The 19,020-nt window shown below is 49.8% G+C and overlaps 1 protein-coding gene across 1 annotated transcript; it reads right to left on the bottom strand.

Moving 5' to 3' along the window:
- Positions 1-12,777: 12,777 nt before the first annotated feature.
- Positions 12,778-17,928, bottom strand: LOC119431945 (uncharacterized). Its single transcript, XM_037699387.2, has 2 exons — positions 17,355-17,928; positions 12,778-14,166 (listed from the first exon to the last, which is right to left on the bottom strand). The coding sequence occupies exons 1-2, from the start codon at positions 17,922-17,924 to the stop codon at positions 12,886-12,888; spliced, it is 1,851 nt and encodes a 616-aa protein (XP_037555315.2). The 5' UTR covers positions 17,925-17,928; the 3' UTR covers positions 12,778-12,885.
- Positions 17,929-19,020: the final 1,092 nt, after the last annotated feature.

Genomic DNA, 19,020 nt, shown 5'->3' with positions numbered 1-19,020 from the left:
CAATCCAAGACAAAACTAAAAGAGGGATTAAAGAAAGGGTCATTTTGGAAATCATGGTGGTTTCCACGGCCTCCCTTGATCCGTAGCATTGAACACAAAGTTAAACTTTAAGCACCAGTCCTTCAGTAAATGTAATAAATCAATTGTGAGTAAAGCATCCGCACTCTCCCGTTTTCTATACTTCATGCCCCTTTTACTTGTGCTACGATGACTTCATTAAGTCAATTAACTCGCACAACATGTTCTTTTGAAGTTATGGTTGACAGAAGGGGGATCTGCCAGTCTTCTGTGGCCTCCAGTTTGGCCCACGAGATGGCAGCAGTAGCTGCGAACACGGTGGCAAGTACCAGCCGATGATGACCTTGCACCATACTGCCAAGTCAGGGAGTTGACTCAATGATGCATGGCTCGCACGATACTGCTATCCCAAAATTTTTGCACAGCCAGTCACTGCACAGCACAACAGGAACACCTGCACAAGCAACCACAACACAAACACCTTTTAGCCAGTAAAAACAGTACTGTTTGCTTTTCAGAAATGTACTAAGAAGAACACAGAACTAACCAGCATCTATGACAGCTGGACCTTGATCTTATTTAATAAATATCCTATAGAACGAGAGTACTATTTTAATGTCACATGTGACTGTTATAAAACAGTTTGACTGTATGCTCCATAAAGTACTCAAGAAGTAACGTTCGTTTCAGTACTATGGATGCCTCTCCAAGCATTTCCAAACCATTGAGTTGTACTACAGTATCTTGAAAAAGACACTTTTCATTTTATTTCCTAAAATTGAACGGCTCGAAATAGTTAATTACAGAACGCACAAAATTTAAAAGGTACACTTACAATTCTGCACAGCACAAAACTCGAATTCTCTTAACTCAATTACGGTAAACAGCACATATTGAGCCCCCTTCTCCCAGCCCCTAGAATAAAACTGATTTTGATGAATGACTGAGGAATATGAAAGTAAGTAATTAAATGAATTGCGAGAGTGTTCAGGTATTTGTACAGGAAAAACACTGACTCACAGTGGAGGAAAACAACTAGGAAGCTTACAAGCAAGTATGAGACCGGTATAGTAAGCAACATGGCAACAAAGAACGTCAAACACAAAATCATAGAGGCTGAGACAATCTCCTGGGTGGCAGCAATGGAAAAGAAACCTGCTACGAGTAACTAACAAAAAGGTAAAAACGAAATCGGGAAAGAAACAATTTATGATAACTCTGAGGGAATCTCTTTACTTTTCGAAGCAAGATCAGGATGGCTTAGAATGAGTGCCTAGTTACAAGGTGAGGTAAACCAAAGAAGAAGAAGCATGTGCTTGCTGCGGTAAAGCTAGGAAAACGATGAAATATGTTTTATTATAATGCGGCAATATCTACCCAGCTGTCAGTTTAAGCTCCGTTGGTTTTCTAGAAGCACTTGGGCTCAGGTGTAGCAGGGCGGAAAGTGAACATGCCTGCAACAGAGATTAGTAAAAGGTGGTTCGAGATTTGCTGGCAGAAACATAGGGAGACCACAAACAAGAGGAGTACAAAAATTAAGTTCCCAAAAATGGCTCAGAATGCTCGATGCTGGAACTTCCGTTCATAAAAAAAAAGAAAGAAAGATAGGTAAGACATTAGGCAAAATAAGAAAAAGCTTTGGTGGTGCAAGAAAGCCACTGCCACATTTCAATGGAGTGCTCATCGCAGCCATCCATCTAGTGAGAAAGAAATCAGGGGGGGGAAGATATGTATGATAACGCGAAGGGCAGTGCCTTGGTATTTGAGGCCCGAGCTGGCAGCCCGAGGACAAAAACACACTGGAGCAAATATGTGCCACAGAACGAGGCATGTGTATACTGTAACAAAGGCCCAGAAACGACTCAAAACATTGTAATCGAACGAAAAGACATTCACCCAGCGAGACCTTCCAGAAGTGTTGGGATTCAATAAAGATGGAAGGATTAACTGGTCAGCCGTAGAGGTCAATAATAGACATTTAGATATTGGTGGGAAAAAAGCAGGGAAGAGATTGATAGTACCGGAGACATTGCAAGCGCAGGTAACAGAACAATATAATGATCGAATTTTTGAATACAAAAGTTAAGATCGAAATCAGATAGACAAAAGGCTAGATCCATGGTGAAAGAAGTAGCAATACTTGATTGCATCAAGCAAGCTAGGCGACTAGTTGCCTCTGGCTCGTTCCAACGGGGATACCAATAAACATTATCATGATCGGTAGAGTCACTAGAAAAACGAACTGGTGACTAGTATTAAGTAGTATGCCTCGATGCATGCGTGCCGTGGCGTAGTATTTTCTTGTACACTTTACCGCCGCGTGTGGCGGGCGGGAGGGAGTGTGCTTCAGTTGCTGTATCTTGACAGCCATCTGCGGTGGAGACAAAGTGAGCTTTGCCCTGTGTTTTTGCGGCTTAGTTCGCATTGATGCGAGCGGCAGCCGAAGATCAATTCGCTCGGTGCTGCTGCCACACTTACTCATTCCAGCGTTTTGACAGCGAGTTTCTGCAGTCATCGAGTGAGATGCGTTCATGGTTGCTTGCGTGCGTGTGACACCATGCTTCTTAATTTAGTTTGTGTGCTTATGGTTGCAAGTTTATAGGGCCGATAAAACTACTATCCTTACTTCGTATCGCTGTCGACTAATGTGCTATCACAATCAATGCTTCGCCTTTCGGGGAAACTGCGACATTTTTTTTTTGCTTTTACTGCTCAAACGCGCGCTATCTTGGTGCGGAATCGTTTTTTTATTTAGTAAAATGAATACGACTGCGAACAATCCTTACAAACCTTCATCGAAGTTGTCCTCTGTGCAACGTGCAATTTCATAAATTAGATGTAAGATGCCTTGTGAAATGAGCGTATGTTTAACTTGCTTTATAAAAAAAAAATTCACCTACAATTACGATACCCCCTAATGCCAAATTTGAGCGCAGCTCTTCATGCGTTTTCACTTCGCAATATATTGGCTGGCATGCACAATCTGTCCCGTGCGGCACGTTGCAGACGGAGCGAGGTGTGGCGCGACTGCCTCGCTATTCTGGAGATCGCGAGAGCCAGCGTGTGGGTGTCATGTGGCCGCGATTCACAGCCGCCGCCGCCGACAGACCTCCCAGACGATGCGCGCTACCTTGGCGTTATCTCGCACCCATCGTCACCGCACTACGCTTTTCTTCGCACGCTTTCGCCATACCCTCCTCCTCCGCTTCCCGCCTCATGTTTCCGCTGCACCCCCCTCTCCGCTTTCCTCCTCGCGCTTCTTCGCTCTCGGCGCATTTTTTATGCCCCGCTGCGCGCCGCGTTCGCTCTCATCTTTTGCTGAGCTCGTTCGCTCGGTTACGCCGGGAACGCCAACGATCGCCACAGGAACGGGTGCCTAACGCTCAAAAATGCTCATCCCGGGCTTTTTGGGTGTTATTCCATTATTGTGGCACCACGTAAGCAGCAGTAGGTCCCGTATATGAAGCTCCGCCGGACGGCATCAGCTGAAGAAATTACAAGCATGTGTCATTTCGGTATTTAGACTGCGTGTAGAGGCGAAACGTTCGAAAGTGATGAATGGGCAACATCACGAACAAAGACAATTCGCTTTTACAAACATGACGTAGAAAACTCCCGACGCATCCCAAACAATACCATACATACGTGTCATCACTAACGAATTAAGCATTGCGGATATAAATCGCATCCACGGGATCGATCAACCCATCAGACGACCTGCTAATACATCACGGTGGTGCCTCACCAGCGCCACAAATCTCGCCGCACTCGAAGGTCCGGGACGTAGGTCGAGCGCCTCTATAACTGCGAATGCGCCGTCTCCACCTAGCGGTGACGTTAGAGGCACCTTATCTCGAAAACAGGGTGTATGCGAGAAGGCGCGGAGAGGTGAGGGAACAAGCGCCGCTCCATCGAAAATAGCACCAGCGTAACGTCTGCGCTATCACACGCAGTACGCAAGTTGATGACACAGGGCTTTGCTTTGCTATCGCTTAACAGCCGATGCGGTACAGAATAGCACGATATTGCCACGTGTCTAGCGCGGCGATGACGACGACATAAGACACATCAGCACTTATGAAAAACATAGCAAGAAGAAGAAGAAGCAGTGACTAGCGCGCGGTATTTTAAAATCGTCCGTTCTTGTTACTGCCTCTGCCGACAAGTGCGGTTCGTTTGTCCCGCGAGCTTTCGCCGTCGTGACACTGGTGGAGGTGCTGGGTACTTCATGCTCGGGACACCTGCTCGGACCCGTACACGCAGTCCCGAGAATCAACCTCTCAACATTACTCCAGTGCACCGATTCAGCCGCCGCCTGTTAGGCCTGAGCCCAGAATTCACCAGCGTTCTAGCTCCGACCAGCATGGACACTCCTACATCGGCGAATCTTCCACCTTCACAGATGAAGACAAGCCCTTCCCAGGTGACTCTTCAGCATCCTCTCGTTCCGGATATCTTTCGGGGCGATGCGTTTGAAGACGTTGAGGATTGGCTTGATCAGTATGAGAGGGTTGCCAAAGTCAACGAATGGAGCGCAGAACAAAAGCTTAGGCGCGCCTATTTTGCACTAGAAGCGCGCACGTGGTTCCAGAACCAGGAAGCATGCTTCCAAACGTGGAACGACTTTCGACGCCAACTCCTAGATACGTTCTCCTGTTCCGACCGGCGGGATTACGCGCAACAGCTAATTGAAGCGCGCTTCCAGAAACCCAACGAAAGCGTCGCTATGTATGCTGAGGATATGTCCCGTCTATTCCGCCAAGCTGACCCTGATATGCCCGAGACTAAGAAAGTGCGCCATCTCATGCGCGGAATTAAGGAACAGTTGTTTGCAGGCCTGGTATAAAACTCACCAACCACGGTAGACAAATTCATCAAGGAGGCCACAATAATCGAGCGAGCACTTCAGCAACGATGCCGCCACATTGACCGCCTGTCCAATACCACACCGATGAGCGCCGCCGCTCAGAATGCCACCACTAGCGAAAGCTCTCTGCGAGAGCTGATTCGCAGTATACTGCGTGAGGAACTACAAACCCTGGTTGCTCCTTCTACCGAGCCAGCAGTTGCTTCTGTTGCCGAAGTTGTCTGCCAGGAGCTGCGGCAAGCCTTTTCATCGCCCGCGCTGTGCCCCGAATCACGCCCATTGAGCTATGCCGATGCCGTTCGTCGTCCTCCCCCTCTACCGCTGACCACGCCGTTCCATCCGCGACCTGTTACTACTCCATCGTGGCAGCGGGAGCCTGGGAGACAACCACCAGCTCGCCGAACTGACTTGTGACGCACTGCTTGTCGGCCACTCTGCTTCTACTGTGGGGAACCGGGCCACATTGTCCGTTACTGCCCTCATCGAGACGTCGCGTTTGGAAGCTTTCCATGTTCAGCTTCCCCGCGCTTTGAATACCGCCGTGCCCTGGACGAGGGTTACTCGCCGACCACCCAAGCCGCTTCCCCACATCGTCGCTGGCAGTCTCCGTCACCTCAACGTTCCGCTTCCCCCAACCGTCCCAGTTTCACTGACATCGTCAGAGGCCGTTCCCCCAGTCCTCACCGGGGAAACTAACGGCCGCGACCTCCGGGGGGAAGGTTGCCAACTGTCGAGACGCCGAAAAGACCCCCCAACCGCCGCAACAAGACGACATGCAGACGACGAGTAATGCCAACGAATGTGTTCGCGCCGACCTCAGCCTTTTAGTTGACGGACATCCCGTAACAGCCCTTGTGGACACCGGTGCCGATTTCTCGATTATGCGTCAAGAGCTGGTTGACCGCCTTAAAAAGGTGAAAACACCATGGACAGGGCCACACATAAGTGCCGGGGGTCAGATAATGACACCAACGGGTAAATGTACCGCCAGACTCGGCATTGGTGATTCCAGCTTTGTTGCCACGTTCGTTATTCTCCCCGAGTGCTGCAAAGAACTCATCTTGGGGATGGATTTTTTGCGGGATTATGGAGCTATTATAAACATCACGAAGCGTTTGGTCACATTTTCAGCGAACCCAGATGTAGACTGCAACTATGATAGACAGCACGGGCGTTTTCGACTAGCCGAGGACGTGACGATGCCGCCGCGAACCCGCTGCCTTGTGTCTGTTTCTACCGAGAGGCCTTACCACGGTGATGTGATAGCGGAACAAATCAATGTATTATTGCTCACACAAGGTGTTTCGATTGCATGGCGCATTCTGGCTTTAAATCGTGGGCATGCAGCAGTGCTCCTTACGAACTTTAGCAACGAATGCCGCCACGTCTCGAAAGGTACTGCAGTTGAGTTCTGCGATGACATGGTACAAGTAAAGGACTGCTTCGCTGTGCACGACCAAGGAACGAGTGACAAGACCATTCTGGCCCCGACAACATTGTCCGTCGACGTTTGCTCGGCCCTGTTGCCCGCTGAGAGGCAGCGCCTACTGGAACTAATACAGCAGTTTGAGGATTGCTTTTCGTGTACGTCCAAGGTCAAGCAAACACCACTGACCAAACATCGGATAATTACCGATGATACCACTAGACCGATTCGACAGAACCCCTACCGTGTGGCCCCGAAGGAACACGAAGAAATACAAAAGCACGTGAAGAAAATGCTCGAGGATGATGTCATACAGCCTTCGAAGAGTCCCTGTGGTGTTGGACAAGAAAAAAAGACGGCAGCTTACGTTTCTGTATTGACTACTGCAAGTTATATCAGGTAACAAAGAAAGACGGCTATCCGTTACCACGCATCGATGATTCACTCAACAGGTTGCGCCACAAACGCTATTTTTCCTCCATGGACCTACGCAGCGGATATTGGCAAATAGAAGTCGATGAGCGAGATCGAGAGAAAACTGCCTTCGTGACGCCCGACGGTCTCTACGAATTTAAGGTGCTACCTTTCGGTTTGTGTACAGCGCCAGCCACTTTTCTGCGTCTAATGGACACCGTACTTTCAGGTCTAAAGTGGCAAACGTGCTTGGTATGCCTCGACGATGTGATAGTTTTTTCGGCTACATTTGAAGAACATCTAACCCGGCTACAGGCTGTTCTCCAAGCCGTACGCTTTGCAGGCCTCACGTTAAAGCCTGAAAAATGTCATTTTGGCTTTAACGAACTCCAATTCCTGGGCCATGTCGTCAGTAGCGAAGGTGTCCGGCCTGACCCAGACAAAATAGACGCGGTTACAAAATTCCCCACACCATCTAACAGGAAGGCAGTGAGACGCTTCTCTTGGGCCTGTGCGCCTATTAACGCTGGTTTATTGTGGACTTTTCATGTATTGCCTCACCGTCGACGCGACTAACACGAGAAGATGTTCCCTTTGTTTGGGGCGAACATGAGCAACTGGCATTTAACGAATTACGTCAGCGTCTGCAAATGCCCCCAGTTCTGGCACACTTTGACCAGGACGCCCCGACAGCACTTCATACTGACGCGAGCAATGTAGGTCTGGGTGCCGTGCTGGTCCAATGGCAAGATGGCTCCGAGAAAGTGACAGCCTATGCCAGCAGAACTCTTTCGCGCTCAGAAGAAAACTATTCAACTACAGAGAAAGAATGCTTCGCCGTTGTGTGGGCTGTTATTAAATTTCGCCCTTATTTATACGGTTGCTCATTCACCGTCGTCAGTGACCACCATTCTCTGTGTTGGCTGACTAATTTAAAAGACCCCTGCGGTCGATTGGCGCGCTGGAGCCTCAGGCTTCAGGAGTTCAACATGTCCGTCATATACAGGTCAGGGAAAAAGCATACCGACGCCGACTGCCTCTCTCGGTCACCTATACAGCCTTCTGTCACCGAGGATCCGGACACAGACGGTGCATTCTTGGGAGTCGTCGATACATTTACCATTTTCCAGCAGCAGCGCGACGACCCAGAACTGCTTCCGCTTATTGATTTCTTGGAAGGCCGGGGCAAAGACGTGCCTCGCCTGTTTGGACGCAGTCTGGCGTCATTTTGTTTGAAGGACAATGTTCTCTATAAGAAGAACTTTTCTCTGACGGGCAGCACCTACTTACTGGTCGTGCCTGCTTCGCTTCACAATGCGTGTCATGATGAGGCCACCTCAAGTCATCTGGGCTCCACACGAACTTTGTCCCGACTGCGGCGGAAGTATTATTGGCCGAAGCTCCCAGCCGATGTTAAACATCATGTGCACACTTGTCCTGACTGCCAAAGACGCAAAGCACCACCCGACAAGCCAGCTGGTCTCCTACATCCTGTAGAGGTACCGGGAACGCCCTTTGCCAAAATTGTCATGGATTTTCTTGGACCATTTCCAACTTCAACTACAGGGAACAGGTGGATTATTGTCGCCACTGACTACCTCACCCGTTATGCGGAGACAAAAGCTACCCAGCGCAGAACAGCAGCTGAAGCAGCTCGATTTTTCGTCGAAAATGTCGTGCTTAGGCACGGTGCCCCAGCGGTTGTAATTACTGACAGAGGCCCAGCGTTCACGGCCGAACTTTTAGAAGCAGTTCTCAAACTCGGCGGCACAGCCCACAGGAAAACGACAGCCTATCATCCCCAGACGAATGGTCTAACGGAGCATTTGAAGAAGACACTCGAAGACATGCTTTGCATGTATGTCGACGTGGACCATAAGAACTGGGACGAGATTTTGCCTTATGTAACCTTCGCATATAACACCGCTCAACAGGAAACGACTCGCATGACACCATTCAGCTTGGTACACGGTCGCGAAGCCACGACAACTTTGGATGCAATGCTGCCCCATGAGTGCGACGATATCCATGCAGATAGATGCTAAAGAATTTGGTGAACGTGCTTAAGAAGCCAGACAGCTTGCACGTGTACGCATCCACCACCAGCAAGACAAGGACGCAATGCGGTACAATCATCAGCACAAATTTGTCGCCTACACACGCGGCGAGAAAGTGTGGGTTTGGATACCCATTCGGCGTAGGGGACTTTCTGAAAAACTACTAAGGCGATATTTTGGCCCATACATAGTTATCCGACAACTGAACGACGTGAATTACGAGGTCATGCCCGATGGTGAAGCTTGTTCGCGGCGCCGCCAGCAACCCTCCGAAGTGGTGCATGTGGTGCGCATGAAGCCGTACTTTTCCAAGTAACTCGCGCTTTAGTGTCTCGTACATGCATACAGTCAAGTTCCGCATCGGGACGATGCTTCACTTGGGAGGGAGGCAAATGCCACGTGTCGAGCGCGGCGATGACGATGACATAAGACACATCGGTACTTATAAAGAACATAGCAAGAAGATGAAGAAGCAGTGACTAGCGCGCGGTATTTTAAAATCATCTGTTCTTGTTACTGCCTCTGCCGACAAGTGCGGTTCGTTTGTCCCTCGAGCTTTCGCCGTCGTGACAATATGATTAGCACTTTTTCGGTCACCGACTGGTTTGATACTTGCGATACGCGCCTTCCGTTTATCACCATATCACCAGATAAGATTTGCGCTTTGCTTCCCGTACTCAAGCCCGGTTTCGAACTATCTAAAACTAAAACCCCTCTATATAAAAAGTAGCGACACGCTTTGAAGAATGCCGCCGCTTCCTCGCACGCGCTGTCCGAGGCGGACGCCGCGTCGGTATTGGCCTAATGGCATCACGTGGGCCGTCGCGCCGCCGCGCGCTGGCTGCGTTTGCTTACGATAGCGCTCTATCACCATTTTCGACCAAGAAGCGTCTACCGACTGGCCAGGAGCACGACGACAGCGGCGAACACAGTCGGCGATCGTCGAAATCTAATCAGCGGCGAAACGCGTCGGCTTTTATACATGAGTCATCGAAGGTTCGACAGTAGTCCCTGGTGCCCGCGTGTCTTCCACAAGTAGTACACAATTCGCGACACTCAAACAATCAGATTACATAAGCATCGGTTACAACAGACAACGGATGGACGCATCGATAACGTTCCAGAAACTTCCGATACATGCAGGCGCGTCCTGCGCCGAGCGATTACGTTTAACATTTGTTAACCGGTGAAAAGCGGTCAACGTTGAAAGATAAACAAGCGCACGTGTCTCAAGCGGTGTAGGCGGCGCCATGGTCGAGAAAGGAGCGCGAAATTAAGAAAGGAGAAACGGAGGAGGAGGAGAGTGTCGCTACTTTTTATGGTCGCTGTACTTATGGTCGCTACTTTTTAGGGGCTGTATCTAAAACGGATGCTGCTTTCCCGCTATTTACGATCGCGATGTGATCCAACAAAACAGAAAACAGCATGTCAACGAAGTTTCAGAAGCAGGCCATGGCCGGCGAGCTCGCTGCCGGCAGCGTGGTTGCACATCGGAATACGCCTCTTCATGTCGGCGCGCTGTACCAATATGAGGGCCGCGCGCAACGCGAACTTTTTGTTTGCACTTCTACTGTGCGGCCATAACAGAAAGATGGGAATGGAAAAGCGAAACTATGAACTTTCGAACGCTGTCAAAATGGCGGCGCACGAAGACGGGAAAGTCGAGACGCTTCTGTGAACTTACGTGTTCTTGCGCGATCTTGAGCTTCTTTCTCGTCGTCTCCGCTGACACTGACTTGTTTTTTAGCACTTTAAACATGTGTTAAGCTAAATCGTTTTGATACAGCGAGGATTAGGCATTGAAGATGCCGAAGTGAGTAGTTTCCAAAAATCTATATATCATAAAGACTTATTGAAAAGAAAAGACCTTTCTTCATTGCATCGGCGCAAGCTGTCCTTTCCGAAGGATATGAATTACCACGGTGCGGTCAAGACAACCAACCAAACAACAAAAGAAGCGTGTATGAGCCCGTGCAACACCACCTCTCTGGCCCGTGCCTTTCCTAATTCATTTCTATTGCGCCGCTGGTGGGCGCCTTCAGTTTTATATTAGAAAGTGCAGCAGCTACACGGCCACGTCATTAGAAAACTTCAAGCAGCAAACAAAAATATAGATAACAGCTCTATTTATTGAAAACCGCTTCAGTGAAACTAACGCTTCTTTGGAGGCGCTGTTCAAACACGTCACGCATGTCTGCAGACCACTATGGCCGCTCACATTTTGCGGGGTCGCTAATTTGGCGCAAAATAGTCTTTTTTTTTTATCAGGATGGCGCAGAAAATGCTCTTCGGCGCAATTTGGCACAAGAGTGGGAGCACTGGATTACCTAACCTCCATGTTTCCACTCCATTTATTGAAAACCGCTTCAGTGAAACTAACGCTTCTTTGGAGGCGCTGTTCAAACACGTCACGCATGTCTGCAGACCACTATGGCCGCTCACATTTTGCGGGGTCGCTAATTTGGCGCAAAATAGTCTTTTTTTTTTATCAGGATGGCGCAGAAAATGCTCTTCGGCGCAATTTGGCACAAGAGTGGGAGCACTGGATTACCTAACCTCCATGTTTCCACTCCATATGTTAGCTCCGGTAGAATGCAATGACTGTACTCTTGAACGACAGTGGCGAGCTCCTATATAGTCAGCATTTGGTAATACCCGCCGTATGCACTCCAATTTATTTTTATTCTGTAAATTTCCTTCTGATGATCAGGGTAAGATATAGTACACGCCAAACTAACTGCGCCCCAACGGCCGAGCTGTTTTTCGCTAACAGCGTCACAACGCCCGGCGCGGACAGCGTGCCCTAAGCCTAAGTTGCTTAACGCTCGGTGGAGACTGCCAAACAAAATTTCTCACTCTGCGGTGGTCCATTAGCACAGGGGTACCGTGTCGAAGCGCAGCAGGAACGCAAAAACACGCCGAGAGCCCTAGAGACTGCAGAGCTACATCAAAAAAAAAAAAAAAAAGGGGGGGGGGGGGGGGGGGGAAGGACGACGCTCACATGCGCAGCCGGCCTCGCTCGCTTCGCTGGCGTGTCTGGCGCATGCATCTAGCCAACGCTAGGTAACCCAAGAAAAATAGGCCGCAAAGTATAGCTTGATTTATAAGCAAATATCGTTAGTTTTCGCGAAAAAAACATTGCCAACTTCATTACCCATTTTTTTTTTGTTCCGATACTCGCGTCAGCTAACGGCTCATGTGAACACTAAGCGTTGCGACTTGCTGGATTTCTTTGCTATACCTACGGCCAGGTTGGTCGCTTCCATTAAGAGAAAGAGTAAGCGCTAAGTGTGGACTTCAGGACTTCATTGTGTTCACATGTTCAATAACGGAAAACGCACTCACAAAAAGTCGTGTGCGCTTACTACTTCACTCCTTAAAAAGTGAAGTAGTAAGCGCACACGAGGCTTATCGTAGTAACCGCCCTTTGAGGCTTATCGTGTCACAACAATAATCATCTATATTGCACGCCTTTCTTTAAAGCTGCGCGTCCGGTACTTCCGGATCACCAAATGCATGCAAGTTATCAGCGTAACATGGCATTCTAGAAAGAAAAGCAGCGACCGCAGTTTTAAAGAAAGGAAACGCAGGCAAGGCAGACGACGATTATCGTTTTGGGACAAGCTAAGCCCCCAACGGTGCGAACTTTTTTTTTTAAGAGTAAGCTACTTTCAGGGTTGTGAACTTGTAACACGTGACCAGACATGACGATACGAGAAGTCCTAGCGAGCTACTGTACGTGAAACTGGCTCACTGTATGCCGCAAAAACCAAAAACTGCTGGCAATTTGAGACAAACAAATGGGGAAAAAACCGAGACCGGCATCCCGAACTCGGCGAAAATGGTTGATATGGTCTGACGGTTCCCTAACAGGATCCCCTTACAGAGTGTACCAGCTAACTGTGTACAGAACGCCAATTTGCGTTAAAAGAAAAGCAACCATGGCGATTACGTGTAGCACCTTTTCATAAAAACAACCGGAACACGCAGCTTCATGGAATTGTAATAAAAGGTTTTATTTAAAATGTACCCTACGGCTGAAAACCAAGTATATGCCTCGCGCGAAGAGATTAAATACATTCGGCAACGCAGCGAGAAGAGCGTCACCTGAGTTCTACGGTTAGTTCAACGATGTCCAATACCGCGAACTCTTTCCAAACGGTCGCCGCATCGACAGGGTAAGTGACAGCCACCTTCGTCCACTCTTCTCCGACTTGGATGTCCGGCATGTCGCCAGAGTAGCGAGTGCGGAGCGTCAGGCTGCTGTTGCCGCTACAAAAGCCGTTGAGGGTCAGGACAACTGTCTTCCTGGCCGGCCAGCGGAGGCCACCGCTGCTCTTTCCAGCGTCACCGGCATCGCGCGCCAGCAGCTCGAAGGTGGCGAGCTCCGTTCCAGACGCGGACGACGACGCTGCCCCACGACCGCGGGCGTCATAATCGAACAAGGTCGCGTGCCCCTTGAGCCGGAAGCCACCCAGCGCCAACTCGTCCTCACCACGGTTCTCACCTGGTGCATTTGCTACTGCCGGCTCTTGTATTAGCAATGTTCCGGTACTAGCGCTTCTTGCCCGGTAGGACGATCGATCCGGAAACCGTACCAGAAGCTTGCCGGTGAGCACTTCACGTCCGCGTTGGAAGAGGACCTTCCGGAATTCGCCTATCATCGAGTGGTCCCATTCCGCACTCTTGCCGAACACTGCCTCGAAACCAAGGGGCGTCGGTATCCAAACAGGGGGATCGTCATCGACGTCTGCCTTTCCGCTCGGATTTGTCGACGATCGTGGATGATCGAGTATCACGAACTGGTCGTTGTGTTCGGCCGTTCCGTTCTTGATCGCATTTGTCGACGACTCCGAGCCATCGGGCGTTGCTTCCAAGATGACGGGAGGACTGTCGGCGGCATCATCCGGTCTGTCAGCGACGTTCGCCTTTGTCCCGAACGCCGCTTCCCAAAGAAGGATCGGTAGTCTCAAAATACGCCCACCGTTCTTTTCCGGAGTCGCTGCAGCGACCCCATTGCCGCTGACAGGAGTCGTAGACGAACCCTCTTCGTCAGGCCCTACCTCCCGGATGAAGGTCCAATTTTCTGCGGCAGCACCGCTCGAATTACTAGCTCCGTTCGTGTTCTGCGTTCGGTTCGCTTCGATGTAAAGAAGAGATGACGGTCCCCAAGTAAGCTGGAAGCCGTCATCCGTGGCTGCTGCCGCTGCCCTCTTGAGACAATCGCGCAGCTCGAGGTGCTCGTAGAAGTCGCGGTGTAGGACGCGATCGCCGCAGCCTCGGCACGCGATGAAGTCGTGGGCGCAGGTGGACGACAGGTGAATCGGAAGAACGCGGAACTTGCCTCGAAAACTGCAGTTAAGGTCTGCGTTGGGACATACGACCTGCAGCGAAGAAAGCGAAATTGGCATTGCACCCAGGTGTACGCAAGCACGCTCGTGCCATATGATAGTACTTCGCGTTTGCACAGACGAACAACTACACGCTTCGATCACTACTAATGATGCATTTCGGCATTGCGTTAAGGACTGCGCTCAATCCGCAAGAACGAGACGAACAGCAAAGCAGGTACAGCGGTGAGCACTGTTAGGGTGAACACGCGAGCGCGTGGCCGACGGCACTGTCAGCGCCCCGTTACGGTCATCACTGGAAACATTGCGCATGCGCATCACGCCTTCCGCGAAATAATTGTTCCACCGCACGCATGACGTCATGAATGCACTTGTTCGTCGTCTGCTAGCCGCATTTTTGTTTTCTAAGCCCATACATCCTGCATTTTAAGATTTCTTTAAACATCTGTGCTTGAACAGAACAAGACAAAAAAACTTGTATATCTATGGGGGCGTGTCTATTCGTTCCCTTCAAAGTTGTTGTGCATGCAACGCCGTATATAAAACAACCAAACATCTTTCGCAGCCGTTCATTCTGTCGCCAGATCGTATTATGGCTAGGGTTCCCGATGATGAACGGCGCTCAATTGTCGATCTTTCCCTGAAAGGTTATTCCCAGCGGTGTATTGGCGCTTTAGTTAATAGGCCCCTGAAGACTGTGAACAGGATAATTCAAGCCTACAAGTATGAAGGTCGCATTCAGGATGCACCCCGCGCGCCCCGCCCTAAAGCTACCACAGACGATGAAGACGCCCTCATAGTTGCAGCTGCTGTTCGTAACCCTTTCTTGCCAGCCCCAGCAATACGCGAGGACTTGGATTTGGACGTTTCGGACACCACTGTTCGACGTCGCCTGCGTACTGCGGGCCTTCGCAGTCGCGTCGCAGCGCAGAAGCCACTACTAACGGCGGCAAACAAGGACGCACGACGGCAGTTCGCTGAGCTGCACGAAGCATGGACATCAGAAGAGTGGGGTCGCGTCATCTTTTCGGATGAGTCGACGTTTTCGACGCGACAAGACCAAAGATTGCGTGTTTGGAGACTACCAGGCACACGGTGAGGCAAACTTCCTGCTTTGAAAAGCAATTATTTTAGTTAACGTCACAATGCCACGCAGGAACGACCCGGACAACGTGCAAGGTGTTTCTGCCAGTGGGAGATCGAGTGTGAACGTGTGGGGTGCTGTTTCAAGATATGGTTTAGGGCCCCTGCAACGTATACGTGGACACTTATCGTCGGAACAATACTGCAACATTTTGAACAATGTGCTGTTGCCATATGCGAGCAGTTTATTCCCAGACGGCGATTACCTGTTCCAACAGGACCGGTCACCGATACACACGGCGCGGGCTGTCAAGAAGTTCCAGGCGGAGCAGCACATGCAGCTACTGGAATGGCCTGCGAAAGGAGCGGACCTGAATGTGATAGAAAACGTGTGGGGCCGTCTGAAAGTTTCTTTGGCAAGGAAGCCCCTTTATTCCGCGACTTCGGACCAGTTGTGGGCGCAAGTCAGCAACGAGTGGGAAAGGCTGAAAGCCGATCGGGAATATGTTCGATCACTTTACGACTCGTTACCGTCCAGAATAGCTGCAGTCGTTGCTGTGTGTGGTCACATGACTCGCTATTAGATTTGCTCATGTTTTTATATTTGTTCTCATGGTCTTGTTTAACTTGAATTGCAAAAGTGCAATTTTCTTGAATAAAAAGTTTAATAATTATCCCTCTTACACTCACTTTTTTCCTTCACGCGCCAATCTTCAATCCAGATGGACCTTGAAATGCAGAAGGTATCAGCTCAGCGAACAAAAAATGCGGCTAGCAGACGACAAACAAGCGTATCGATGACGTGATGCGCGCGGTGGAAAGAGTGTTTCGCAAAGCACATGCTGCGCATGTGCAATGTTTCCAACGATGGCTGTTACGCGGCGCTGATAGTGCCGTCGGCCACGCGCTCGCGTGTTCACCCTAACAGTGCTCACCGCTGTACAAATCAAGCGTAAAAGTGTTCAATTTCGGATGCCAGACGCGTTCGCTGAGTAGCGAGGCTAATTCCGCGGACAGACATGGAAACAAAGCTAAATGCAAAGCACAGGGCATTCTGTTACCTGCGACTCACTAGGGGGCGTGGGAAACGGAATACGTGTAAAATCCCTATATAAGAAAAGTACCGCCATCCTTTGATAAACGCCGCTTCTCTCTCTCTCCTGTATCTCCGATTGGACGATGATAGCGCGCGCTTTTCACTTCTTTATATTTTCTTTTTTTTTTTCCGCCTCAGAGCCATGTTGAAAGTCCTCTGCGCAGCCGCAGTCGCCGGCGGCGGCGCGCGCCCGGCCTGAAAGCTTCAACGCGGACTTTCTAGGTGCGCCGCCGTCGACTTGGCTTTCGCAAGCAAAAAAGTAAAGAAAAAAGCAAGCGTTTTAGGAGAGGAGGCGGCGGAGGAAAGAGTAGATGGCGGTACTTTTCTTATATAGGGACTTTAAATACGTGGGCTCAATATTGCGCAGCAGCCTGTCGAACGCTACCAGACGCGTCGATCCGTTCGAAATGAGAGAATGCCTATGGCAGCCTGCCCAATTTTATGCAAGATACATTTGCAGCAGGATGCGACAGACGTGACGGCGAGAGTTTTGCTTCGCCTTCTCGCGTTCAGAAGGCGACAAGCGCCAACTTTAAGTATACGTATACTCTCCTCCGGTTTCAAATATAGCCGGTTAGTTCGCAAGGCGTATCAACTTGGAACTAATTCTGAGTGCTGCACAAGTTTCGAGAAATGAATTGTCAAGTGTCCGACGGAAGGCCTTGGTGTTCCGGGTACTTTTGTGCTACAGTATCATAAAACAGCGCTTTCTGTAACACAGTAACTGGAACGTCAATTCATTTCGTCGGACACTGAAATTGAATATCTCGAAACTTGTGCAGTCCTCAGAATTCGTTCCAAGTGGATATGCCTTGCAAACTAGCTAGCTACAATTCGTAGCTAGAAATATGTGCTGTAATATCACGAACTGAAATTTAATTAGCGCAATATATGTTATTCAATTAAGCACTATGAGTTATCGTAGAAGTAATGGCCGCTTCATCGAGATCGAGGGTTAGAATTGTGCCCTGCCACAGGCAATTTTTAAAGAATCGGGTGCAGCTAAAAAGAAAAAAAAATACCTGCAGATGCCAGAACTGACCTCGAGATCATTGAGGAGGTCGAGGTCGCCTTCGACGGCTGGCTCGCGCAAAGCTAGCGACGGCTTCGGCCACTCCGAAGACTGCTCGCCGGCGGAATCGGCAACCCGATCTTCACCGAGAGCGGTGGCGCACAGGTCTTGCGCGCACTCCCAGCACATGACGTCACCGGACGTGGGGCTCTTGTACCGGGGCTCGGTCGCCGATACGGCGCGGCACACGGCGCACACCAAGCGCTTGGGCGGCGACGACGCCTCGACGAACCGGACGGAACGGTACTCCGGCACGCCGAAAATCTTCCCGACGGCGATGCGATACGGCAGCGCTTCACTCTGGTTCATGGCGAGAGTTGTTGGTAAACACCTTTGGCTGCGGACGGGAACTGTGAGCGTATACTTCGGCCGCCGGTCTACCACAATGTCCGAGGATGCTACTAGCGAATACTTTATAGAGACGGTAGAAGCAGCAGCGTGTGGTTCATATAGATGGCACTGCGGCTGCATCGCGGTGCTGATAAAAGCTTTTGGCGGGAAAGCGGTAGCGGGTATCCGGAGACAATGCGACGATAACATGGCGCCTGCCAAATCATGCAGCGCAATCATTACTCTCGAGCAGCGCATGCGTGGTTCGCAAAGTCCCAGGAGACCTATATAAATTCCCGATGTCCGTCTTTTTCTTTTCTTTTTTTTTTTTCAGCACCGAGACGTGCAATACCATAGCACAGTGTTCGCAAAAACTTATTTTCAGTACATTACGCGACTGGTCACACCGCAGCGGTCTATAGTCATCACGCCGATCGCTATCGTGAATGCATGGCGGCTGCTGCCAGAATTCAGGGCAATGAGGAAACTCTCTCGTGTGAGAAAATTTCCTCATTGAGTAACGAGCATTCCAAAGGCCTTTGAACCAGGGGACATCTAACGGAATGGCGTTCGCTCGGGGTGACAGAAGACAAACGAATATCTCCTATTTGGTAAGCTACTCTTCTGAACTCCTTCACGCGGGCTTAGAAGGGAAACCTTGGGCGCTGCTGTTCAACAACAGAAAGCTTGCTGAAACCCAACGGTGCCTTCCTGAGAACTGTATTGCTTTCGCAAACAATGTTATACTTAGCAGTGACGCAATGTATGTCTGACACAGAACATTTACGGCAGCGACATCGTCAAGCCGTCGTAGCCGTTGCCACAATGCTGATCGCCGCCATCGAATTATAAGGGCCTTCGACAGGTTCATTCACTCTGGATTCGACGAAATGCGGCTCACCGGACAGCACGATGCGCGTGTATTTTTTTTTTTCGGGGTTTGGAAGGCACCGCGTGCTTTTCAGTGGCACGAGCACCGAGTGACACTGTTTCTTGCGCAGCAACTTCCGGTAAGAGACCGACTTCCGGTTTGTCACAGAGATGGGACGAAATTAAAAATAAATCACAGAAGAATATACACACAGGTAGATATCGATGGTTCTACTTATGGTTGGTTATGGATATGACATCAGAGCCATGGTTTAGTAAAGATCTAATTAAGTGTCAGGAATAATCAGAAACAATTAAGGAAAGTCTAATTGCCGAACACCAAAGCACACAATCGTACACTTGACACCCACCGCACCCAGTACAGGTTCCCGTGAATTCCAAGACCAGAAGTGACATCATCAGTGACGTCACACTT

The sequence above is a fragment of the Dermacentor silvarum genome, chromosome 10, assembly GCF_013339745.2.
Source record: "Dermacentor silvarum isolate Dsil-2018 chromosome 10, BIME_Dsil_1.4, whole genome shotgun sequence".
Lineage (NCBI taxonomy): Eukaryota > Metazoa > Arthropoda > Arachnida > Ixodida > Ixodidae > Dermacentor > Dermacentor silvarum.
The sequence above is the reverse complement of the archived record's forward strand: the minus strand, read 5'-3'. Positions and strand labels throughout refer to the sequence as shown.